Below are 27485 nucleotides of genomic sequence, written 5' to 3' on the forward strand. Positions count from 1 at the left end.
CATTCAGTTAAAATACCTACTCTACGTTATACTACATGCTAGAAAGAGGACAGTAAACAACACAGATGCAGTCTCTCCATCAAGAATAGAACCATATTCATACGCAGTCATCATGCAGTGTATCAGGGCCATGAGACAAAGACTCAATGGTATGAGAACACAATGCCACTGAATTAGGACCCACCCCATAAATCCCAGAGAGGTTCAGTTCCAGGAATGCAGCACAGGAAGTCATAAGTCACCTTCTCAGAAAGAGGACAACTAAATCTCGAAGAATATTCAGGCTCTAACAGGAGAGCTCTGTTTCTGATAGGAAGATAGAGCGCCACACTACTGTTTTTTGCAAGCAGTTAAGTCCACTCTAAACCCACCAGCTCCGTGACAGCAGAGAGTGTATCTAGCAGAAGGTCACTAAAGTTTTCTTTGAATCCATGAATGGAAGCAAGGGTGAAAGGAGTTGGGACTGAGCTAGCAACTCAGTTCTTGCAGAGGAAAGTATACTGTCTATGTATACAGCTCTATTCTCCAATAACTAGGAATTGTTAGTCAGCAATACAGAGTCTTAAGTTAGTGCATAGTATATCCCAAACCGCCCAGCTTTTCTTTCTTTAAATCTTTCGTATAATCCCATCCACATTGGTAGAATCAGCAGAATTCGCCAAGGAGCTTTGTTGACACAGTTCATAGATTATTAGAAAATATTCCTGGCTTCTTTAGAAGATGTGGAGAGACGTACTAATCTCAAAAATGCAAATTTAAGCCTAAATATTTCTTCATTGTTAAAAAATAATTTCAAACATTTGTTTTAACTAAAATTCTCCAAAGATTACAAATAAGGTTGTTTCATATATTCATCTCTCACAGACAAAAGAATGTTAATATTATTGCCATTTTAACTGTTTATTTTGATAATACATATGAGGGTGAGTCAGAGGAGTTTTCTCTACTCCAACTCTGTGACCTATAATTAGTAAAAACAGGTCACCAATCTTGCAGCAGCCTCTGAGTCAGGGATGTGAGTCCGTTAGAACAATCAGTCCACAGAGAAGCAATTCTAATCTATTTTGGTAGAGGTATGTGTTGCAAACTTCGTAAATAGCTAACAGAGCAAGCGTTAAAAATTAATTGATGAGAACTTATGAGTTCCACAGAGAGTTACTATCATGTGCCGAAAAGTATTATAATTTTCAGGCAATGTCCCCCCAAAAAATAAGAAAAGAAGAAAGGAATGTTTTGTTATGAAAAATTTGTCTGAAACACTTAAAATGCAAATATTATCAGAAAATAAGCAAAAGTTGAATGGAAATTAACTGGCACTCAGGATTCCTACATAGGGCGGTTCTATACACAATCATGCGTATGAATTTCCTGTGGGCAAATAATGGTAATCATGTGCAACTACTCCCTAATTATGTCTTAAATGAGGTAAGTTACAATATTGGTTTTCTTCTCTGTCTTATCTCAGATTTTATGAGATAAAAAGTCAATAGCTGTGATTACTTATGACATTTGAAGAGACACTCCTGAATCCAGGTGACAAATCTCTCAATATACTAATCCACTAGTGGCCGGTTTGGAAGTTGCTGACTCTACCTGGCCTCAGGCCCGGTGTCTAGTGGTTGACATAGCTCTTTGCTGTGGCAGCATCTTCACCCATTTACACTTAGCCTGCCCTGAGCTTGGTGCAGACAGAATGTTATGGTCAGTGCTTTTACGTTTCACTTATTGGGAAGTAGAGGTGCTTTTTCATGCAAAAAATTCTACTCATATAAGGCACGTTGATTTTTCTTAATAAACAGATAAATGTAAGCACTGAACATACAAGATAGATATCCTCCTTCTTTTTTTTTTTTTTAGGAAGGTTAGCCCTGAGCTAACATCTGCTGCCAATCCTCCTCATTTTGCTGAGGAAGACTGGCCCTGAGCTAACATCCGTGCCTAAATTCCTCTACGTTGCATGTGAGATGCCTACCACAGCATGGCTTGACAAGTGGTGCCATGTCTGCACCCGGGATCCAAACTGGTGAACCCCAGGCCACCAAAGTGGAACATGCGTACTTAACCGCTGCACCACCAGGCCGGCCCCGATTTCCTTATATAGAATAGATACCCTTATAAAATTGAAAATACTCAGGGCCCCTCATAGATAGAAGATTGGTTTTCAAGAGGGTTGTAACATAGGGCAAATACATCTTTATTTTTACTAACTTCAACTAAAATTGACTATTTTCTTCAATTGTGAACCTAGGCAACAAATCAGATATTAGTAGTGCCTGTGACTCTCTCACTAATAACAATAACAGATATTTTCATATCACATTACAGTGCTATGAATATCTCAAAAATATCAATTATGCTTATCACTCCTTTGAAATAATGGTAGCTATTTCATCTTCCATTAGATTCTGCCATTTAACATGTTTACTAAGTTGCAATTTTGAGTTTTTTAAAAATATTTTAATAATTGGTATTAATTTATTTCATTTGCAATTCTAGTATTTTATTTTATACATTTATAACAATATTCTGAGAAGTAATTCAGAGGTTCATCAGATACTGAAGAGATCTGTGACGCACATGTACGCACATCTACCCCAAAAGATTAAGAACCCCCGACTTTGAAGAATTCTCCTTTTACTTTGGAATGTCTCAGTTTCACAGAAGGAAAAATTGTTATTAACCAAGTTTGACCATACTAAAAAGCCACGAGTGAGAGAGACAGAGAGAGAGAAAGAGAGGAAAATTCTGAAAGAACAGATGTTTGTAACAGTTTTAAAGATTTCACATTTGGATAAAAAGTAATAGAATTAAGAGATTTCGTCTAGCTGGTTTTATTAGAAAAATCAAATTATGGGGCCAGCCCTGTGGCTGAGTGGTTAAGTTCGCATGCTCTGCTTCAGTGGCCCAGGGTTTTGCTGGTTCAGTTCTTGGGTGCAGACATGGCACAGCTCATCAGGCCATGTTGAGGCAACGTCCCACATGCCACAACTAGAAGGACTCACAACTAAAATATACAACTATGTACTGAGGGGATTTGGGGAGAAAAAGCAGAAAAAAACAAAAAGAAGATTGGCAACATTTATTAGTGCAGGTGCCAATCTAAAAAGATAAATAAATAAAATTATATGGTTTCTAATTCACTTTCCTCACCAATATTAAAATGTAGCTATTAAATATGACTTTGAAATTTTTGAATTATATTAAATATGAGGGAGAGTGATTTAGATAAGTATAATTACTTACTAGATGTTGACAAGAAAAGTTAGAAAATAAACCAAAAAAACCGGAAATTGCTAAACACGAGTAGTCATCTCTTCTCTCTAACATTTGTGGAATAGGCCTGTGGGTTTATTAATACATAGAGATGGAAATCTCTAATTTGTATGATTTAAGAGCCATTGGAAAACTGTGATGGACAGTAATTCTTTGCTTCCAGGGTATCATAATGTTTTAAATTCTAATAGCGGAAGTTGAATGCAGTGGTTAGGAGCATGGATTTTGGAGTTAGAATTGGCTTTTAATTCTGATTATACCACTTACTATTTATGTGACCTGGGTCTCAATTTCCCAGTCTATGAAATTAGGACAAAATATCTACTTTGAAAATTTATTTTAAAGAGTAAATGAGTTAATATATGTAAAAGACTTAGCACATTGTAAGGGAAAAAGGAATCAGTCAAAAACTAGAAGCTGGTCACGGGAGTAGTGGTGTTAGCACCGCCTAAACAGCTAAGATAAACACAACCAATGGATTAACATAGGTTAGCATAAGGGAAGCCATCTCATAGAGGGGAACCATGTTAGGACTATAAATGACTCTGATCCACATGACAGCCCCCCACCACCACCTTGTCAGCAATGCTTTCGTTTGCACGTAGCCTAGATAAGTACACACCTGCTTGGAGAAATATGCATGCTCTGCTATTTTCATAGCCTAGGCTTATACGTAGACATCCCTATTCCAATAAGGCAATAACTGTGTTCTTTCAGTTTTCCCAGGATGTAACAACCTTCGGGAAAAAGCTCTCTGCTGGTATCTGTTACCAGTGACAGGAAAAAGCAATGATCTGAAGTCTCAAGGACTACAACAGCAGAAGATCAACATTCCAAGACCCCCCTTACCTTTAGCCCATTTGCTCTATACATCTGCTTCAAAATTTTGTAGTTTTGAGATGATTCTTTAGGACACTAGTCTGTCATCTTCCCCCTTGCTAGCAAACTGTAATAAAAAGACCCTTTGTCACCTACCACCTTGCATCTTGACTGTGGCTGGTCTTTGCAGTGAGTAGAAGACCTATTTTGGGAGGTACGGTAGCAGTAGTGGGAGCAGAAATGTGAAAATAGAGGTAAAATAGCAGCAATCACAGTGACAATAACATTGTTTAGAGCCGACCACATGATTCTTTTGAAAAGGAAAAACTCTTTGGATTAATTAATCTAAATAATGCTTCAGCATTGTTTAGTGTTGTAAGATGCTAACACACATCTTAGAAATCTTTTCTTCATGATGGAAGAGATTCCAGTGGCACTGGGTACTTAGGGCTCTTAGTGGATAGCAGTGGAGGCACCTGAGAGAGGTAAAGGATGTGGGGGAAAACGAGAGAAGTTTAAAAGAAAAATCTCAGTCAAAAATATGCCTGGGACAAATATTGCCATGTTCTCCAAAATGATAAAAAGAAATATTTATTTTAAATAAATCGGAGCATTGTGATCTTGTTGCAACCAATTTAATAAAACTCTGAGTGTGTTGATATCTTGCATGGCTATAGCTTGAAATGCAAAGATCAACTTTTCTCCCTTAATTATGTCAAGGTCAATAATATAATATAGTTAAAACTGTGCAGATTGAATTGTTAAAATGCTGAAACGATTCCTAAAATGCAAAGTTCTGGCACTAAAAGTTTAGTTTAATTGATTGACAGTCCAAAATCCACATGACAATGTTTGAAAAATCAATTTTCTATATTCAGATTCTCTGTATCCACTCTCCATATACTCTACAACATTTTCTCTGAAATAACGAATAAAATGCCAATGATGTGACGAAAACAGCATCAGATACTCAATAAGCTGAAGAGATCAAGATACACGTAAATCTGAAAATCTGCCTGACGCCCTCTAATATAGGCACTCATAGTGTTAGCAATTAGTTGTAAATCTTCTCCGCTTAGGACTATGGTGAGAGAGTGTGTGGGGGATGGGTGGTGGTGGGTTGGGAAGGATGGAGAATGCTCACTTTTGTCAGTTGACCCTTCCACACAACTGAGCCTCATTGTTCACTAGATTGAGGGTAAAAGCAGACCCAGAACAGCCAGTCTTCTAAGAAGGCAAAGGAATTTGGCCTTTCACTTGTTGATTTGACATTTTTCACTGCCTATTGAACAAAATCTGTATTTCCATGTTGAATATGATCTTTAGATAGAATTTCCAGGAAGTCAAGTATAAGAGTGCTAAATTAGAAGTCAGAAGAATTGGATTCATAGCCTAACTTTTTTCTTAAAATACTATGTGAGCTGGGGCAAGAAATATAACCTCATAATCTTAGTTCCTTCATCTGTGAAATGAATGGCTTAGATTAAACATATTTTGAAGGACCCCACCAGCTCTAAAATTCTCTGAATCACTAAGCAAGATAAAGCAATGAACTAATTTAATTACGGTCTTTCAGCATAACTAGGTTGCTATAATCAGGAGGGCTCTCCTGAAATAAATTATTTTTCTCCACTTCTGCCTTGAATACATTATGTGTTCTATCAATATGGTATAATGGATCGTCCTAAATGCCTTCAGTCAAGCAGACTCAAATTCCCTATAGCATAAAGTCATCTTGATGAAAATATCAACAATTTATTGCAGATGGACTAGCTCCAAAACACAATCATGCTCTTCAGGTAGCAGGTGTTCCTGCATTTTATTCAAATGGCTAGCTGAAAAGATGAAAAGGTTTTTTGTTTCTTGATGAGGCTAGATAGAATTTTACCTATGAAAACTGTCAAAAGCAAGTAAATTTAAAAATTCCCCCAAATCATTTTTAGTGTATTAAAATCTATGTATTACTCATCACTAATTAACCCCATCAGAAAACAAGTGACTAGAAAAATAAATAAGATTAAATATATTTGTAAAAACAAGTTAGCTTTTATGTTGTAGAACATTTATTCTACCCTTAAACACTTTTTTCATTTTTTGTTTTAAATCTTAGACTGTCTGAAAAGCAATAGATTTAAATTTAATAAGAAATTTAATATCGAATGTAAATGGTTAAAAGGTAGGTCAAAATGATAAATGTTATCAAGAATAACTATACAATTTTAACAATGAATTATTAGTAAATTTGGAAAAAGACACGGCCCATGTATTTTAGATTATCAACATCCAATCTTCCTCTATAGAAAGACGGAAACCAAACAGATTGTGCAACATTCTACTCCTAATTTTTATAATATCTGAGTTCAAGTACGAGTTCATCCACTTACTGATGACTTTGGCTTGGTCCAAGCAGTGAGGGGTAGCATCCTTCTACTTGGTAAACTTTTCAAACTTATAAAAGAACTAGCTCTATTTTTAAAAGTTGTTATTCTCCTAAAAAATTTAGCTACTTCATTTTATTGTGTGTTTACATTTCTAAATAAAGGAAACTTCAAAGGAAAGAAAAAAATTAACATTAATTTCTCAAGATATTTTTTCCGTCTTCTCATAATTCACCCATTACTTTGATTTAAGACACAGAGATTACATGTGTTTCAATTACATCTCTTCAGTGAAAAGTAGTTCTCATGTGACTGAAAGCAAGAAATAGAGAAGAAAAGTACAATATATACAATATGTAAAACAGTACTGCTCTTTACTAAATGTTTCCTAAAGCAATAGCTTTGTTTGGTTGGGGTTTCCCCGAATTCATTCTTTTATTACCGGAGCAGTTTAAGAATCATATTACCAGAGGGGAAAGGGGTAAGGGAGGGCAGAAGGGATAAATGGGCACATATGTAAGGTAACGGATGGTAACTAGACATTTGGTGGTGAACAGAACGTAGTCTATATAGAAGCCAAATATAATGATATACACCCGAAATTTACACAATGCTATAATCCAGTGTGACCTCAATAAAATAATTAAAAGAAAAAACATAAGAATCACTCAAATCCATTCTAAGAACTATTATTCATTTTGTTTTCCTAAAAAAGAAAATGATTCCATGCAATATATACAGATTCCAGTAAAATAGAATCTTCATTTCATTATTAGAGTGGAACATTCATCTTTATCAGTGAGGAACACTTAGGGATGGCGCTAGGGAGTAAATATGTGAGTTTTGGATGTAAACATATCTGGATTCAAATTCCCAGTCTGTCACTGACTGGCTGTGTAGCCATAGGCTGGTTAGGTTATTTCCATGAGACTCCCTTACCTCACCTTTAGTAAAATGGGACCCACAGCATTTTACTCAGAGGGTTGGGCTAGGAATTACAGGAAATAGTATAAGTGTTGATGTTCAATAAATGCTATACAGTTGGTGTTCAATAAATGGTATTTCTTAGTATGTATTATTGTGTTTGTGATCTACAATCAATACCACCCTTTGAAACTACATTGTCATTAAACTATTGTTCAACGGTTGCACGGCTTTTGCATCTGATTTCATGTATATATTTCAGATTTAGATTACAAAGTCTCCAGACTAGTCCAACGTTATGCATGTAATGCATAACAGCTGTTCCTTCACAGGGACTGTCCCAAACAAGGGTTGTCCTGAGCCTGGCAGGGGCCTCTGGGAGGGCACCTCTCCTTTCCTGCAGTCCTTTCATCCAAGAGTCCCTTCTCTGAAAAGCTCTGGAGCTGGGAGGGACACTCAGAGAAGGAACAATCATGGTGGGCAAAAGTGGTCAAGGAAAGTTTTGTGAAAGGCTGAATCTACCAGATTGTGTGGGATTCAGTACAGAGGGACATGAGGGAAACACACAAGGAGGCGTTCCTGAGAACAGGCAGGCGAGACTGAGCCAGGGGCAACACATGCGTAAACTGGGACCGTTTTAAAAGATGAGGAGAAAAGAAAGAAAGAAACAGAAGACATAATCCCTTTTCCTATTGTGTTTGCCATCTGGCTTGGAGCCTTTCAAACAAATGAGCAGGGTAAACTCCAGCATGGTTCCACACAGAGAGAAGCCTAAGAAGTACTTTGTAATCATGATCAAAAATATGTATCATATTAATTACCAAAATAAAATGATTGTCCTAAAATTTATGAATATCAAATCGATATATGTTATGAAAGATTTCTCTCCTTCACAATAAAAGTCACTAAATAAGAATAGGCATGTACTCTTAAAATGTGGGTTTAAAAAAAAAAAATATGGTAGGATGACAGGTTTTTAAAAATGCTACTAAATGCCCATAGGAATTAACTGGAGGAACCAAAGGAATTCAACATGACTTGGTAGGAAGACTGACATCTCAAAATAATTTAACTTTACATTTTATAGTAATATAAAGTTTGTTACTATAAGAGAGGTGAAATGTAAATATGAATGAAACAAATAATAAAAGCGACATCCACAGAATAATACCAAACCCTTCACCTGGTACTGACCGTATAATCAAGGATCGCATTCAATCAAGTATTAGCGAAATACTCCTGTGAGAACTTTAAGCATTATATTTCAGTAAGTTTCCATATTTAAATTGTCACCAACTAGTTACTCTGAGGAACTCAAACATGGGTTTGGATATTTTCATTGTTTTTCCAAATTGTTTTTTTTCCTTTTGTTATGTTAAGGAGATGCAATCACCAACCATCCTGAGCCAGACCAATCCTCACCATGAGAGCTATGCCTGTGACCTTTGCCTTATTTTTACCCCAAGATCTCTCCAGAGGAGCTTAGGTCTTACTACCATCACCTGCAGTGTGGGTGGAAGCATGTTTTCCACCTGAGCCCGAGCAAGCCAATAGTCCTCTCTCCCTTTCGAATATTCATACCCCATCCAAAATAAAAATCCCTGCTTCCCTTTTTGGGGACACCGTGACTCTGGAAATGATGCCTCATGGTCTCCTATTCGCTGTACATACACTTTACTTGGTGAGACAACTACTTCTGGTGGAGAGTCTGATTTAACTCACCAGGAGAGAACCCACTTTGGTTTCAGTAACAAAATATAAGAATAAATCACTGTGGCATTTGCTGCATGTATTTTATTAAGTAGGCTTTTTCTGCATTATTATAGGAATCCTAAATTATAAAGTTAACCGCGGTTTCAGATAAAACATGGCCTAGGCAGCTCTTAGCACTTCCAGACATAGGAACCGTCTAGTATTCTGGTCAGGCATCCTCCGCCAGTGCTAGGGCACCTCACCAAGCTCCTGTGTGATAAAACAGCAGTGGCCTCCACAGCATGTTTTTAAAGTAAGCTTTCTTAGAATTCTAGCTCGATTCTTGAAATGAATGCACACATACACGCACACACAGCCCACACTCATCTCCTTTTTGCTGCTGTTTTAACTTGTCAAAGAGGAAAGGTATATGAACCAAGTCTCATTAATATTAATACAGACTTTGTTATTTTACTCCCCGAACATTGTCACTTTGTTCAACTAAATTAAAGCCCTGACAGAAACCTCCAATTAATCCTCACTAAGAAAATGCATTACCATGTCACAGTTAATAAGTATTTCAATGTAATCACAACTTGATCACTCTCCTGAGCAGTTCAGTCCCTTGCACAGTGTGCTTAGAACCAGAATGTCAGATATTAGTTCCCTTAACGATTGCTCATATATGAGTTCAAATGGATAGTCGCTCTCGTTTCAGATGTACGAATAATCTTTTTTTTTTTTTTCCTGAGAAGGATAGGGAAGGAAATACCTAAATAGAAAGAAGAAATGTACATGTCTTAGTCTAATTGTTATCATAAAAGGAGTTTCTGGGATTCTGTTACAACCACAGGATGTGATGTTGAGCTCAGAGCTGGATCCAGGCTCCACTTACCAAACCCCAAAGAGCATCTGAACCACAAGCAGCAGCTCCCTCTGATGACAGGAGGCTCCCTCTGGCCCACTTAGCAGAGTTGTAATGAATTCCCTTTGGCTATGGGCTGCCTGTAGGAAGCTTCACTAAGCTCCAAGGCATCATAGGCGAAGACCTTACCTTAATAAGAATCTGAATGGACCCTGTGGCTTTTGTAGATATGAAATACCAGAAGCTCAAGGTGCAGGCAGCGCTGGATTCTTGCCACACAGCACTCTTGAGGTGTGCTTCTTCACCCCGGAGCCCCACTGGAGTAGCTTCCAGATACAAGAAGTGCCCTAGGAACAAGGATGGGATTCAGAAAGGACAGAAAGAACAAAGAGGGAATTATTTTAGCTTTTCCATCGGTTAGGTTCTTAATTACATTTCATATGACCTGAGCTGCCAAAGGCATTTCCATTTGAAACAGAAAAGCAATCTAATAGCCTTGCACTAGTGCACTGACAGAAAAATTTCCAACTGTCCGTGTTTTCAGGAAAGTACTTCACAGTATGCAGATAAACTAATCTGTCACGATATTGATGCCATCAACAAGGTAGTTATAGAAATCATCTAATGGACTCCCCAAAGTATCTAGTTATTGTAAAACAATGCAAAGATTACCTATGAAATGCAAATAAGAGAATATGACGAGTATTCAAGGTTCAGTCACCTGTCGAGTGCGTAAATAAACTATTGAGAATTTTAACATGCAACATGAGGGGAAAGATTGGGTTTCATATTTGTGCATCCAAATATCCAAAACACTTTCTGTATGTAGAGCTGAATATTTGAATGGGACATAGATTTTCCTTTCTCTGGCATGGTCAGCCTGTCTTGGAGAGCTTTGCTTTTCCATAGGTCTGTGGAATTTCAATATTTAGACACCCTTTTCCTATTCTGTAGCATCCAAGAATTCAAGATCTCTCCTTTTTTTCTGCCAATGTGCTTTGTTCCTTGACCAATGAGTCTGAGACTTGACTTCAGCTACTTACTGCAAAAATGAGCCATGCCACCACCTTTAACACACGTGATCTTATGGTTACGTCTGCACAGCACCCCTACAGGTTTCAAACTGCTGGCCCTTCATACCCATGATCTCATTTGGTCTCTACAATCCCTGTTTAGTATACAGGGCAAATTTTGTTATCTCCATTGGACAGATGAGAAAATCAAGAATCTGAAACGTTAAATAACTTGCAAATGATCAAACAGGTGGCAGAATTCAGGGTTATTGATTGCAAGGGTGTGTGATTTAGGAAAGGTACCTGATGGCAACACACATTATCTATCTACACTTATCGAAGGAATATTAGACTTTGATTCTTCACTTTTATGGGTTGAATTGTGTCCCCCCAAAGATGCTGAAGTTCTAACCCCAGTCCCTGTAAATGTGACCTTATTTGGAAACTGGTGTTTGCAAAGGATCAAGTTAAGATGAGGTCACTAGAGGTGGACCCTAATCCAATATGACCTAATAAAAGGGGGAAATTTGGACACAGAAACGGACAAGCCTAGAGGGAAGACAATGTAAAGACACGAACAGAATGCCATCTACAAGCCAAGGAATATCTGGGGCTACCCGAAGCCAGGAGAGGGGTGTAGGATAGATGATTCTCCCACGCAGCTCTCAAAAGGAACCAGTCCTGCCGACCCACTGATTTTAGACTTCCAGCCTCCAAAACTGAGAGACAATAAATGCCTACTGTTTAAGCCCCTCAGTCTGGGGCACTTTGTTACTGCAGTTCCAGAAGACAAATATACTCATTAAATGTCTGATTTACTTGCTGTGGCATCACGGTGGGCTCTCCGGAGCTCTCCAGTTGCTGTCAGGGAAGACGACGTGATACTCACTGTGAATATGATTAGAGCAACTGTAACAGCCTAATAACCTACCATTTTCATTTCCAAGTGTGTGGTCTCTGGGAGGTCTTAGGCTTTGATGCGAGCCAACCCCCAAAACCCAATCAAAGTTTTCAGCCAGGGAGTTTTGCCAGCCACACCAGCCTTTCTCAAATGTGCAGGAGCCACCACATTCGTTTTCATCAGTGTAATCTCCACAGTCATCCACAAAATTACAGCTTTGCTCCTGTTTATAACATTTGCCATTCTGACATTCCCGATAGCTATGCGGGCAGTAAGCTAAAAAACAGAAAACGAACAAAAAAGGATGAGGGAACACTATTAACTCATTAGTGAGGTTAAAAGGCAGTGAGAGGCAATTCACTCGAATGTACTAGGAAGAAGAATGGCATTTTTGAGATTCTGAATCCCTCTCTCTCTCTCCTAATACCCTCTAGAGTTCTGGCCTGTAGATCACTCACAAGGATCATTCAAATGAAAAAAAAATGAAGTATCACTTTATTGATCTAAGAGAGAACCCTAAGTCTCTTCAAATATAGCATTTCTTATAAGCTATGTTCAAGGATATAAATTAGATCTGAGGCTTTCTATTTTTCATCCTGAAACAAAATCTTTAGGGTACTAAGAGCTTATGTATTATGGGGCATTTGGAAGTATACTCCATTAGCATCCATGCACTCCAGTATTTATCAGAAGCCAAACATATCTATGATACCTCCTCAGAAGCAGGGGGATGAATATATAAGCAATATCCAACTTCCCAACAGATTTTCCTCCAAAATGCATATTTATTTGTCAATCGTTTGGAATTATAGAAGCAATTTCTCTACAAGGCAATGTCAATCATAAAGATTTTTTCACAAGCTTAAAACAAACAGCAATACTTTTGAAGACCTGAGTTTGAACTCTGATGCTGATACTTATCAGTTAGGTGACTTGGATGAAACCTACACTGGATGAGCTTTAGTTTCCCTACTTAGAAAGAGAAAAAACAATAGTGAAACCTAGACAACTTAAGCTAATTAAAGACACTATTGTTTCTATCACCAGAGCCTAGAACAGTGCCTGGCCCTTAATAGGTGATTAATAAATATTAGTCAAATAAGTGAATGAGGGAAATAAAGTTCTTTGGAAATGATAAAGCAGTTCAATATGCACATCCAAAGTATTATTATTATCTTGCTCCAATATTACAATACAACATACACACCATGGGTAACCACATTACAGTAGGAAAAGTTGTTCCGAGATCCAACTTGGGACATCAGCTCCACCCTTGCTCTGTGACACTACAGTACCAGAAATTTTCTTTCTTCCCATTTTCCCCATCTACCAGGTCAGGAGCTGATAATACCACTCCCTACTTCATTTCTAGATCCAGCTTCCATGGCCTAAGGAAAATTGTCTGGTGGTTGATGATTGGTGAGGATTCGGGGTAGCAGGTGATTCAGGGATTTATTGGAAGATGTTCTGGGACCTAGAAAGTCCTGCTGCTAAAATTTCATATAGAGGCTTTTATGTCTTGCATCACTCTCACAACTTAGAAAATAGATGGTTAAGAGAGAAGAAACAGGAAGAGATGAATGGAATGCCATGTAGAAACCAATGGGGATAAGACTGGTGTTCTGAAGGCTCCAAGCCATTTTGTGTGCTAAACCGTTCCTGGACTGCTTGTTCAAGATTGCCTGATTAAATGGCTTTTATACTTGCAAAGCCTTTGAAAATAAGTTTCAGCCGTGCATTCTGCCTATAACAAAACTTTCTTGTCTGGGTTAATTGCTAACATTTTCCTTTCTTGCAGTTTGAGATCAAACTAATTTTATTTAGGTGCCCAGTTCAGTTTTAGTAGATTGGGGGTAAGACAAGAGACCTTTAATGTTTCAATTACAGAGTTTGACTTAGAATCATAACATTAAAGCACTTTTGAGCACACAAAAATGGAGATCACTTATAGTAACCCTCTTACTGATAGAAGAGAAAACTGAAGATTAAAGATATTAAATGACTTGCTTATTTTTTAAGAGCAGAGATGCAGTTTGGACTCAGGTCTGTTGTCTACAGAATTATTATTATTTTTCTTGCTGAGGAAGATTAGCCCTAAACTAACATCTGTGCCAGTCTTCCTCTCTTTTGTATGTAAGCCATCACCACAGCATGACTTGACAAGTGGTGTACGTCTGTGCCTGGGATCTGAAACCCGTGAACCTGGGCCACCGAAGCGGAGTGCATGAACTTAACCACTCACCCACAGGGCTGGCCCCCAGAATTATGTCTTAAATCCATTGGCTTGAAAAGAAAAGCAGTGATATCAGGTCATCTATCACGAGACAAGACCGCCAGCTACAGAAATGGTGGTGTTGAGTATCAGATACATTATTTCTCATGGGACTATTGAGAACCTGAGAAATCACTGGATCATTTAATTTTATATAAGTTGACATTTGTGTTGATAGTGTTAATTTCAATTTGTTTGGGGAGTAAAAAAAAAAAACCTGATTCTTAAGATGCTTTTCTCCAAAGTGACTAAATCAAGCTAAAATCTGATTCCTTTAAAACAAACAAGAAAATAATTTGGACATGTTTCTAAATTGAAACACAATATAGATGCTAATATATTACCCAATCAATATAGCTAATATTTTAGAATAATCATAGTAACTAAGTTTCGCATTGTTAAAACATACATAGCTGCATAATTTAAAAATACAATAATATTACACGAGATTAATTTTGAAGAGAAAGCATCAATAAAGAAAATTACACTGCTATAATGCATTCTATCTATAAAATAACACACAACAGCATCTTTTGATAAATATCAAGGGAAATTATCAACTAATGTCATTTACCTATTTCCAAATTATTTTCCATGCCTGTTGTTTCGTCCAAACAAATCAGCTACCTAAGAGTAGGATGTGTACGTTTAAGTGATCTTGCTATTAAAGCTCTTGCGAAATTGTGTAACTTCGATTTTTACAGAAAAAATAGTTTAAATTAGGCAGAGACCCTCTTTGTGGGAGGTTTAGTTTTGTAAAAAAAAAGAACAAATTATAAAAGTTAAAAACCTCCAATGCAAATCTTAAGAGATATCTGAAACTTAACATCCTTAAATCCAAACTCTGATTCTTTCCCTCCAAACTTTCCCATTGAACAGTCTTCCTCTCTGTGTTTTTTTTTTAAAGATTTTATTTTTTTCCTTTTTCTCCCCAAAGCCCCCCAGTACATAGTTGTATATTCTTCGTTGTGGGTCCTTCTAGTTGTGGCATGTGGGATGCTGCCTCAGCCTGGTTTGATGAGCCGTGCTATGTCCGTGCCCAGGATTTGAACCAACGAAACACTGGGCCACCTGCAGCAGAGCGCAAACTCAACCACTCAGCCACGGGGCCAGCCCCTTCCTCATTTGTGTTAATGGCAACCAGATAATTCTAGTTACTCAGAGAAAATACTGAGAGGACTTTTGCTCCTAGCGTATACACAGTAAGAAAGAGTAAGAAAGCACGAAATTATCCTTCAGCCATAAACAACTAGAAATATGGGCAAAATATATAAAACAAGGTTTTAAGATATTGAACAGGAAGTACATGACCGTGATCCTGTAGAGAAAGGGAAAAAAGGCACATCCTATAATCACCCCAGATTTCTGCTTGGAGGAACTTTCTGGACTGTAGCTCCAAAAGCGTCAGCCCAGCAGAAAGCAAGGTTACATTGAGTTGAGGAGACAGAGTCTGAGACAGCGAGAATTTGCAAGGCAAGGTGGTGGACGAAAGGGAGCTATGCAGAGAAAGAGATCCAGTAATATGCTTAAGGCTTTGGCTGAATTCTAATTTTCACATTTTTAGGGTAAAATATACAAAGAGAGACAGAGAAGAACTTCTAAGAAAACAATAACCAGGAGCAATAAGGTGAAAAATTGCCAAAGTTCCTAGAGGGCCAGATGTCTTTGAGTTTCTATCAGCCAGAGTACAGAGTTCTTGATGAATAAACAGAGCATTCAGTAGGAATTCCAGAAAGAGTATAGTTTAGTAATGGGGCGAAGCAACTCTAGAAGGAAGTAGACTCTAGACCATGGATTGGCAAACTACAGTCTCAAGACCAAATCTGGCCTACTACCTGTTTAAGTAAATAATGTTTTATTGGAAGTTAGCCATGCCCACTTATTTATATATTACCTGTGGTTACTTTCACATGAAAATGGCCGTTCTGTAGTTGCAATCAGGACTATATGGCCTGCAAAGCTGAACATATTCACTCTCTGAATATATTCTTCTCTTAATCTCAACTTGTTTTTAAACTAGATTGCTTTGAAAAGAAGACTAAATAAAGTTTCCCCTAAGTTAAAAAACAAATTGCAGAAAAAATTTGCTGATTTCTGTCCTAAACCTGTCTTTAAAAGAAAAGCTTAAAAATAAGCCTCAAAGGAACCTAACAGAACTGTCAGCAACTGAAATGCCTTCCAGAATGAAGTTCAATGCTTTTTAAAGGGATATACCAAACTTCAGCACTCAGCAACAGAGAATTCACAATGTCGAGCATCAAATTAAAAATTACTAGCATGTGAAGAAGCAGGAAAAGGTAATCTACAACCAGGAGAAAAATGAGTCAATAGAAGGAAATAGAGATACAATAGAGGAGACGGAATTATGAGACAAAGAAGTTAAAGCAGCTATCATAAATGTGCTTAATGTGTTCATCTATAATTCTACTAAATCTAGAAAGAGGTGCTTGCACTAACAAGTAAGTTTAGTAGGATTATATTACCATCAATATATAAAAATCAATTACATTTCCATATGCTAGAAATAAACAAACGGAATCTGAAATTTAAAAAAAAATCCTGTAAAATAGCATTCCAAAACATGAAATTCTAGGGATAAATTTAACAAAATAAATGCTTGGCCTTTGCAATGACAACTATAAAATGTTGATAGGAAAAGAGACCTTAAATAAATGGAGACATATATCAAATTTATGGATCATAAAACTCGATATTGTTAAGAACTCAATTCTTCCCAAATTTATCTATAATTGCAACATAATCCCAATCAAAATTTCAGTAGGATTTTGTAAATGCATAAACTGCATCTAATTATGAGAACTCAACAAAGACAAGTTAAGAGATATTCTGCAAAATAAAGGCCTATAATTTTCAAAGATGTCAAGGTAGAAAAAGACAAAGAAAGCCTATTTGCTGTACATTAAAGAAATCTAAAGATATATAAAAACTACATGATCCTTGCTTCAATCCTGAACCAGGTCAAAAATAAAAAATTACATAAAGGACATTTTAGGGGCAATTGGTGTAGTTTGAATGAGGCTTATAAATTAGATCATAATATTGTATCAATGTTAAATTTCCTGACTTGGTCATTATACATATAAATGAATGTCCTCTATTTTACAAAACAGATTATGAATTATTTAGAGGTAAAAGGGCATGATGATGTCTGCAACTTACTCTGAAATGATTCAGAAGGAAGTAAGATTATATATAAAACAAATGGGCAAGCAGATAATAATCTGTGTATCTGTATGATGTATAAGTTCTTTGAATAGTTCTCGTGATGTTTCTGTGAATTGGAAACTATTAGAAAATTTTTAAAAATTAAAAATTTTGAAAGTTAAAAAAATTAAAATCCTCCAATGGCATCCTATCTCCCTCAGAGTAAAAGCTAAAGTCCCTAAGATGGCCCATAGGTATTCCACAACCTGGTCCCTATTTTCTCTCTTATCCCATAGCCCTCTAGTCAAAGACTACCAGGGACAAATCTGTCTTTGAACAAGTTGGGTTTATTCTTTCTTGAAACGATGGAGAACAAATACCATAGGGAACTCCGTGTGGGGCAGTTCAATAAGAGGGTGTTAGAAATTACTTATTATAGGATTAGAACTTTGGTTAGGTTATTTTGGGAGGGTCCAAGGAAGTGGACTTTCACTCCAGATTGGGTGCTGTTAGGAGGCAATGATAATTCTATGATTGGTTATCTTAACGATTCTTATCTAACAAAGGGAAGACTAGAATAGGCTAAAGTTATAATTGATTAGAAACAGCTTTCACTCATATGAGTCAAGATAGGGAAATGTTTGTCATTCTTTTGGCTTAGACAACATTGGTGTTTTGTCTGGTTCAGGCACAGTTACAAAGTGATCTTATTTTTATCTTGATCCATTGTGGTCCCAGAGGGGCTTTGTCTCACACTGATGCTCTGTGACACTGTTTATGTTCAAAAGGAGAAACGCTAGCTCGTTTAGTAAGATCAAGGCCTAGCTGAGAGTACCAGGCTAGGTCCCAGATGTCAGGGGTTGCTTCTTTTTTTCTCACTTTGTAATTCTATTTATGTGGCAAGAGAGTTCAGTGGAGCAACTAACTCTTCTAGGTGATATAAGAATAGAAAATAAAACCCTTCTGGCTATCTTCTTTGCAGTAGGTAAAAAATGGCAGACCAGTTGCTTTGGGAGATCTTGAAACATTTGAAAGTCCTTCATATTTGTTATTTTTCAAACCTCTTGATTTTTCCCTGTAGTAATTTGAAGCGAAAACTTGAAAATATGAAGGTGCTGTGGGATCTACTTTAATGTTAGCATGGAAGGAGATAATATGTGGAAAGAAATTCCATAAAATAGAGGACAGTAGCCTTAAGGAACTGACAAAAAAACAGGTGGATGAATTGTGATTTGCATTAAGAAAAAATGGAAAACATGGCAGGAAGTCTAGGCAGAAAAGAAGCTTCTGGGCTTTAAGGAGAAAGGCCAAACAGTGGTTCCAACTGGCTTGTGACAAATATGGCTGAGCCGGTAGTTCAGAGAACAGCATCTTTCCGTGTTTCTATGTTTCCTGGGCAATGCTTACTAGCCCTTGGCTCAGCCCTCAGGTGGGAACAAATTGCAAATTCATTCAAATATTGTTCCTGCAGGCTGCATCATCTTCCTTCCAGAGAGCAGCCGTCCAAATATTCAAAGAGCACTTTCCACCTTCTCGATCAGCATAACAAAATTTATACTAACAAAGTTACCTCCCCTGTTCCTTCAAAAAGATATTTCCAGAAAGAATGGTTTAATCCTCAGTTTTTAAATTACCCATTTTTAGTACTTCACATTTAAGAAATACTATGCTAACATTACATGCTAACATTCAACTAATTCTAACTCTATATTGAAAAAGCACTCAAATGAGAAATCCAAAGGTACTCCTAAAAATAAATAAACATACCTTAATGATTCCAACTTGGAGAAAATTTCTGAAGTCTTGCTGGTGAACAATTTGCATATCTTGAGTTTCTAGTTTATATTATTTAGAAGGTAAGGTAGTGAGGTTGATCATTAAAAATCATTATTTTCTGAAGTCTTAAATTCAACTATCAGGGATAACATGAAGACAGTGAATTAATTTGATATCAAGAAATGTAAAACAGAGTAATCTTTCACTGTCTTCCATGGTACCTGATAGAAGCTTTGAGGATTTAAGGAGAATTGGTTTTGTCTCACAAATGGAGCAGCTGCCACGAGACAGAGCAGGAGCTGGAAGTACGATCTAGGGATAAATCTCAAGATCAAAATCACTTTAGGAAAATTATATTTTGTGCTTTTATGGAGTTAAATTTTTCAATCTTTCCTTTTATGGTTTCTGAAATCCAATTTTAAATAAAATTCTCCCATATTTTTTCTAGTACTGTATGATTTCATCTTTTCTTTTTTAAAGATTTTTAACCTTTGATGCACCTGAAATTTACTTTGGCATATGGAACGAATGATAAGATTTTTAAAGTGAAAAAGAGGAATACACACACGCACAGCATACACACATGCTGGTGTATTTATCGAATGTCCCTGGAAACACACATAAGAAATGAACAATTCCTCTGGAAATAAAAGCATAAAGACGGAAGTCAGAAGAAAATGATTTTTTTTAATCTATGCCCCTTTTTGGTAATACTTCATGTGGGTGTTTCAAATAAATATTTGCTTTATTTTAAAAATAATAATAGGAGGATAGAACAAAGGCCTGCACATGCCAGGACCTTGTCCTGGAATAAAGAAAGTGTTGAAGTAGTAAAATTATCGTTTGGGAATCCAAGACAGGCTAAAGTTCCGCTGACGGATATTAATCTGGAATGAGTGACGGGAATGTTGACAGTTTTCTGGAGACCACAGTTTATGGGAAGTGGAAGACTGAACATCCTTCACTCCAGATGGCTGTGGGGGAAATGTTGAAATTAAGGGAGAACCCAATTTCAGTTTAGAAAGGAGATACAGGGGATGAAATGCTCTGTGGAAATATCTAAGATCTATACTAAATTCGCGAGTATGAGTTATGAAAGGTAGAGGTAAAAGAGAAAGTGAGTAGTGATAAAAGAGAATTCATGAGAAGTCCACTAGTCATCCTTCATCTCTGTTTCTCCCTCATTTCCCATATTCAATCAATCACTAATACCCTCCCATTTTACTTTCTAAATATCTCTTAAATCATCCGCTTCTCTCAAGAGACACTCATCTTTCCCCTTGGCTAATGAAATAGCTTCCTAATCGATTGCTCTGTGTCCACTCTAGTCCTCCTGAAATTCATATCCTACGTTGTAAGCAGAGTGTTTTTCAAAATGCAAATTAGATCACCACCCTCTTTGAGAGTCTTTAATGGTCTCCTATTGCAGTTAGGGTAAAGACCAAATTTATTAACGTGATGTAGAATCAACTCAAAGTCTGTGCGCTACTCATTTTCCTAGCCTCATCTCCTATCACGCTCCCCTTCAACTCCCCACCACAAACGTATTGCTTTCTTGCAGCCCCTCTAACCACAGATACTTTACATATGCTGGGCCACCTGCCTCCAGAATTCTGTCTTTGAAACTCTTGCAGATTTCAGGTCAATCTCCAATTCCTGCAAGAAGCCTTGATTGGTCAAATCCATCTATTATAGCCTCTTGTCATATCAGGCAGCTCTTCTTCACAGAACTTTAATAATAGTATTGTACTTGTCTGCATGGTTATTTGCATAATGACTCTTTCCACCGCTAGTCTGTAGAGTCCAGGGTGGAAGGAAACTGTCACATACTAGTAAGTTGTACGTTTGCTGGATAGACAAAAGAATGAATGAATAAATGAATGAATGGACTGAATAAAGCAAGGAGAAGGGCACATATCACAGAGGGAGAGCTTTCTAGGAGATGGTTGATGACTGGAAAAGGAGTTGACATTTTGGTTGTTGGGCAAGGATGACAGAGATAGGGCTGTATTTGGATTGATGAACTTTGAGATGCCAAGACTGAGGCTATTAGAGAAGGAGAGTCAGTAACCTCCGACCTATTTACTGCGATGAAGACAACAAACATTCCTGGATTTCTTTCTTTGCTTTTGGATAGTGACAGCAGCTATTCAGTTTGTTCAAAACATACATTTCCAATACTTTAAGCAAAGATTTCCTGTAAATATTAAATCTATAGACAGAATTCTATAGTCACAATCCGAATTCAATACTACCTTTACATAATTTGATCCTATGAAAAAGCAATTCCATTTATAAATTTTGCTGACTTGGTTAAAACAAATTCTATGTAATAAAATGGAGGCAATTAGCGAATTCAAAGGGGAAAATAAAAGAAAATGGACCATCTAAGCAAGATTCTATTAACAGGAAGCAAAACAAATCCACAGTATTTGTATGCCTAAACACAACTCTCATTCATGCAGTATATTATGTTATAAATTAATTGGAATAAACTATATTTGAATTTGTTTCAATTTACATATTGTTGACTTTGTATATATCATTCATAGCAAATAGAGTGCATCATTTATATTATTATCTAGTATGATACTAATTTGTAACACTATATTATTAGTGTAAAATACTAAAATTAATATATATTAATGATTATTCGTATTAAATGTATAAATACATTTATAGGACTTTAACATGTATTATTATATTGCCCTCATCTCAGTTCCCAGGGAGATGCAGAGATCAGGATCCTTACGTGTAGATGAGAAAACTGAGCTCAAGGGAAGTGTAAATGACTTCAAAAATATCTATAAATCAGCCAAGACATATTATCACAGCATATCATGCATTGGAAACTATTGACTATGCTGTTGTATTCAACTGTTTTCTCTGGAGAAGAATAATTCTGAATTTTCCTTGAAATTTACTAAGTTACCATATATATGGGGTATTTGTAAAGAGAAGGGGGAATAGTCATGAATTACTTAGGACAAGTTGAGAAGCGGATCGAAAGCTAAAGGAACTGAAGAAATAAATGTAATCAAAGGTAAACACAAATCGTTTCCTCCTGAAGTTTTCCAAAAAAATATGAGAATAAACTTCAGTAAATAACAGACATTTAATGTAAAAAAATCTATTTTTTCAGGTTGTCTTCTGTATAATCAAAAGGCTAAGTAATTTTGATGAATATATGCAAATGCCAGATAGTTTTAGCACCACAAATTCCACTTTGGGTAAGAGAAGGCTAATTAGAGCAAGCAAAATAGCTAAGTAAGTAAGTATAGTACCTAAAGTCACCACTTTAAGGTCAATCCACAGACCTTCAGGGATCCAAAGTCTGGTCTTAATCAGTCCCTTTAACTTTTCTGTATAAAAATTTTTCCATTACTAAAATAGTTATTATATCTGACCTCATTTACATGGCTATTTTGAAATACAAATAAATGATTATAAGATGTTTTGGAAAAAAAAGTGAATCACTCCTCAAATAACTATATTGAAATAAATTCAGGTGAACATTTGCTTTGGGTAAAAAAATGAAAACATTCATTAATAATTATCACTTTCATTATCATAGCTTTTCATTTCATTTCACATCATGTGAAATCATATCACATTTCATTATCATATCATATCAAATTAATTGAATGCCAACCAAGACCAGGCATTTTATACAAATTATCTCTAATTCTCATGATATTGAAAAATAAATATTATCTTGATTTTACACCAATATTAGTGAACTTGTGCAAATTCACATTGCTGGCATACGGCAGAGTGGAGATTTAGACCCACATGGATCAAACACTGAAGTTTGGGTTCTTTTACATTATAGCTCATTGCATAAAATCCTAGGTCAAACATAAAAACTGAGAAACAACAAGAAGCAAAAGACTACATCTCTCTCCTGATGGAGTTTATAAATAACAACCACGTGTACAGTTATACTAAAGTTCACTAATAATACAATTCACTATATGGTGGGAGAACCGAATGACATAAGTACATGCTAGGAAAGATTAGTGACACCAGGAGATGTGGCATTAGGGTCACCAGTGATGGCTCCACAGAGAAGTTGGGTACTAAACTGCCTTAAAAAGAAAAAAAGAATTCATGGAAGAGTTACAGAGAGTAGGAAATGCCTTTGCAGCAATTGAAAAGTGGCATGAAGAATAAGGACAGGCATGAGTCACTGCATGCTCATGGATAAAAATTAAATCCATCTTGTTTGAGATCCAAATTGATATTTTTATAGCACTTGATAATTTACAAAGCACTTTCATATGTGTGTATGTGTGGAAATATACATACATGCATGCATGTATACACACGCACGTGTGTGTATGATCATACTTATTACGCATAAAATTTTAAAAGCAACCATATAGAGAATAAACTAGGCAATATTGGAGCCAGAACTCAAAATTCACATCCTCTCACTCCAAAATTCATGCACAGAATTAGTGGAGAGATGACCATATAGAATACTCAGCTGTCTGCTTCATGATCAAAACATTTCCTCACTCTCCGTCTTCAATAAGATTTAGTCTAAACTCCTGAGCACATCGTTCAAAGACATTCACAAGCCAGTTCCAGCCCAGCTTTCTGGAGTCATTATTTCAAGTCCTCATTCCATCATCTAACTTTCATTCACACCACGTCTGCCTATTCCTCTAAACACACATGGACCTTTATGTACCCAAGTTGTTAATCATGTTCTTCCTAGTTTTAGGTATACATTTCTCTCCCTATTAAAAGGCTGCTATTCCGCCAGATCCAACTAATTAAACTTTACCAGATCCCTCCTTCTTTAAAAAACAACGATGAAGAAAGAAACTGGGTGTAGTAGTCTGAATAATGAACCATCAAAAATGTTCCTGCCCAAATCTCTGGAAACTGTGAATATGTTACTTTATGTGGAAAAAAAAAAGATGTGATTTTTGGCAAAGGTGATTAAAGGTAAGGATCTTGGGATGGGCATGTTATCCTGGATTATCTAAATGGGAATAATACAATCATATTATTCCTTAAAAATGAAAGAGGAAGGCAGAAAACTGAAAAACAGGCAGAAAAGACTCAAGTTATGAGAGGAACTTGACCCATTATTGTTGGCTTTGAAGATGGAGCAAGAGGGCCACCAGGCAAGCAATTTGAGCAGCCTCTAAAAGCTGAATACAGACCTCAGCTGACAGCCAGCAAGGGAATGGGGACCTCAGCCCTTCAACCACAAGGAGCTGAATTCAGCCAATGACCTGAACGAGCGAAGAAACAGGTTCTCTCCCACACCCTCTAGAAAGGAACGCATCCTACAGACATTGTGATTTTCAGTGAGACCCCTGTCAGACTTCTGACCTCAGAGCTGTGAGGTAATAAATTTGTGTTCTTTTAAAGCCACTCAATTTGTGGCATTTTGTCTGACAACATATAAAACTAATACGGTGGGGCATGGATGTTATACTTTGGCAAATCTGAGTGTGAATCCCACTTCTCCTTATGTGATTTTGGGTAAGTCATGTTACGTTGAGGTACATCATTTATAAAAAGAAGATGATCTTACACAAAAAAATGCATCTAAAATGCCAGACAGTGCCCTAGTACGCCATACATAGCAAACAGTCAACAAACGATGGCTATTATTATTACTATTACTATTATTTTAATTATTATTTCTTTCTTTCTGGGGGATCCTCATTACACTTACATTTATCACAATACTATAGGACATAGCATGATTTTTTTTGTAATTATTCATTTATAAGGATGCCTCTCCTATTAAACTATAAGCTTCTTACAGAAAAGCAAGAGGCTATGATATTTATCATTGCGTCAGTAGAGCATAGAATATTATCATATATATAGCATCCACTCAATAAACGTATGTTGATTGCAGCAAAGTGGAATACCCCTCTAAGAACTGTGAACTTTACCTTTTAGCACAGGAAAGCTATTCAGTAATTCTCAGTAAAGGAGTGACGTCATCAGAGTACTGTTCTAGGAAGTTTAATCTTTTTTAACTGAAAAATGAATGGAAACTGGAAGTGACTGGAGGCAGTGAGACTAGTTAGGTCTCAGCTAGTTTCTTTCATTTGATATCGGACATATTAGGAAACTGACAAAGAGAGGTGAAGAGACTTACTTAAGGCTATATTTTCAACTCTGGGAAATAAAAGGCTAAAACTCACTAAAAAGAATTCAAGTACAATATTCTTTCCACGATATGTAGCATTGCTACATGTGGTTCAGAGTCAGTTGGTGAACTTAATGTAGAACCCTAAAAGGAAATATCACCTGCCAGACAGTGTCCACTTTTCAAAGTATAATGGGAAATTAACTAGGGACAGCCTCCCCTGGTCCAGCTTAATTTCCAGGGGAGTACCGATTCAGAGGGCTGAAGCTGGACATAAAATCATGTGAAGCTATTCCTGTGAGTTCATGCCTACACTAGTTTCTGGCTACATTAGGTCTCTTAAGACTCAATAATATTGTGAATAGCGAAGAACCACATATAAGAATAACTGCTGGGGGCATTAGCTATGAATAGGGATCATTCAGCCTAATAGAATTCTTTGAATCAAGGAGATACACCTCTCAGGAGCCAAGATTAGGTCTGTTCTCCCATTACATCTGATTGGGACATTCGAACCCTGGGGATCTGTACCAGGACACAGACACTACGAATTCATCATTCATTATCTATGCTCAAACCTGAGTCAACGAGCCATCTAAATATTCTATTTACAATAGGCTGAACTGTTGTGTGGCCTTGATCGCTTTTAGAACAACTGAACCAGAACATAAACTAGATTATATGTTTCAAATACATAGAGACAACATATAAAATAAAAATATTCTTGGGGCCAGCCCGGTGGCGCAGTGGTTAAGTGCACACATTCTGCTTTGGTGACCCGGGGTTCGCTGGTTCGGATGCCAGGTGCGGACATGGTACCACTTGGCACGCCATGCTGTGGTAGGCGTCCCACATATAAAGCAGAGGAAGATGGATGCAGATGTTAGCTCAGGGCCAGTCTTCCTCAGTAAAAAGAGGAGGATTGGCAGCAGTTAGCTCAGGGCTAATCTTCCTCAAAAAATAATTAACTAATTAATAAAAATAAACATATTTTTAAAAATCGTAAGATTCAATTTAAATTCAGCTATAATAAATTATAAATTCATTTAAAGTATATGTCTTGAACTGGGGGACAATTCTTGTAGACCCTGGCATGGAAACCTGTGGAATGTGAGATCTGATCCCTGTTTTCTATGAGCTGAAAATCTTCCTAGTAAAATGAGACATTCACACATGAAACATAAAATAAACAATAAAGACTGTGGTTTGCCGTTACTGGTCTCAGGCAAGAGTAATAGTCGTGAGGAGTAGTTATTGGGGCTGGATGGCTGCTGCCACCCAGTGGACACTATCAACAGTCAGTTTGGCTAAGCCATCAATGAACCAAGACCAAGCATCCTGGAGAAATTCCTGGAAGCAGGGTCCCCAGGTAGTCAAGGCTTCCCATTATTTATCAAGGGGGAGGTGAAAGGCTTTAAAGACGTGCCTGTGACTTTTTTGCATAAGGAAGATACAACTGAAAACCAGATTGGCTTTTCTCTTGAATACACCATCTCCATCAAATAAGAGGAGACTGTTGAACCTTTCCAGCTCTGTATTTAGCACCTGAGTGGTCCCCAACCCAAGATGGGAATATCTGGGCACAACGTTACCTGGAAATCCTATGAAAAGTACTTGGTCTCCAAAAGTTCCCAGCAGCAGGTCCGGATCTTTTTCTCAAATGAATATACTAGGTAGACCCATTGGGGAGGCAGGGAGTACAGTGCCTAACGGAAACCTCCAGACAGAAGCTCCTCCCTTTGCCAGAGGCTCCATCAGTGTAGCTACCAGTAATAGATACCTGTAGTTCAGGGAGGGCCTTGGGGAATTTAGGCCCCAAGAGGAATGCTGCTGAGCCAGCCTGTTGCACTGTCTCTAACACAGTGTGCTGTTTAACATGCCAGCTAAATTTGGCACATTTTGTGGTCAACTTGTATGAAATTTCTAGATGAGGCAAATATTGTCTCCAATATCCAAACAGTCTGATTAGGTGCTGGACTTCCTTTTTGGTAGTGAAGGCCATGAGGCAAGTGAACTTTCCTTTTCTGTCTTAGGGATCAATCTTTGAGCCTCAGCCTATAGTGCTCCTCAGAATTTGATGTGGGTGTCAAGAATTGTGAAGGGTCTGAGACTTTACCCTAATGGCAAGCTAGTAAGTTAGCCTGTCATAATTTTATGGATGGTATTAGAAAACACAAGACTCCTGGATCAGAGATGAAGGGTAGTTTATTATTCACAGTAATAGAAGCAGCCAGCCTATCATCACATTTTATGTGTTAGTTCCCTGAATCTCAATTCCCACAG

General features: G+C 37.1%; 1 protein-coding gene across 1 annotated transcript in view; it reads right to left on the minus strand.

The window, feature by feature from the left end:
• MALRD1 (MAM and LDL receptor class A domain containing 1) overlaps positions 1-27485 on the minus strand; it is a 653802-nt gene that overhangs the window by 286560 nt on the left and 339757 nt on the right. Inside the window, exons 28-29 of the mRNA XM_023631939.2 lie at positions 11896-12141; positions 10141-10298 (exon numbers count right to left, since the gene is read on the minus strand). Of these exons, the coding sequence (XP_023487707.2) occupies positions 10141-10298; positions 11896-12141 (404 nt within the window). The remainder of the gene's footprint in view (positions 1-10140; positions 10299-11895; positions 12142-27485) is intronic.

The sequence above is a fragment of the Equus caballus genome, chromosome 29 (assembly GCF_041296265.1).
Source record: "Equus caballus isolate H_3958 breed thoroughbred chromosome 29, TB-T2T, whole genome shotgun sequence".
NCBI lineage: Eukaryota > Metazoa > Chordata > Mammalia > Perissodactyla > Equidae > Equus > Equus caballus.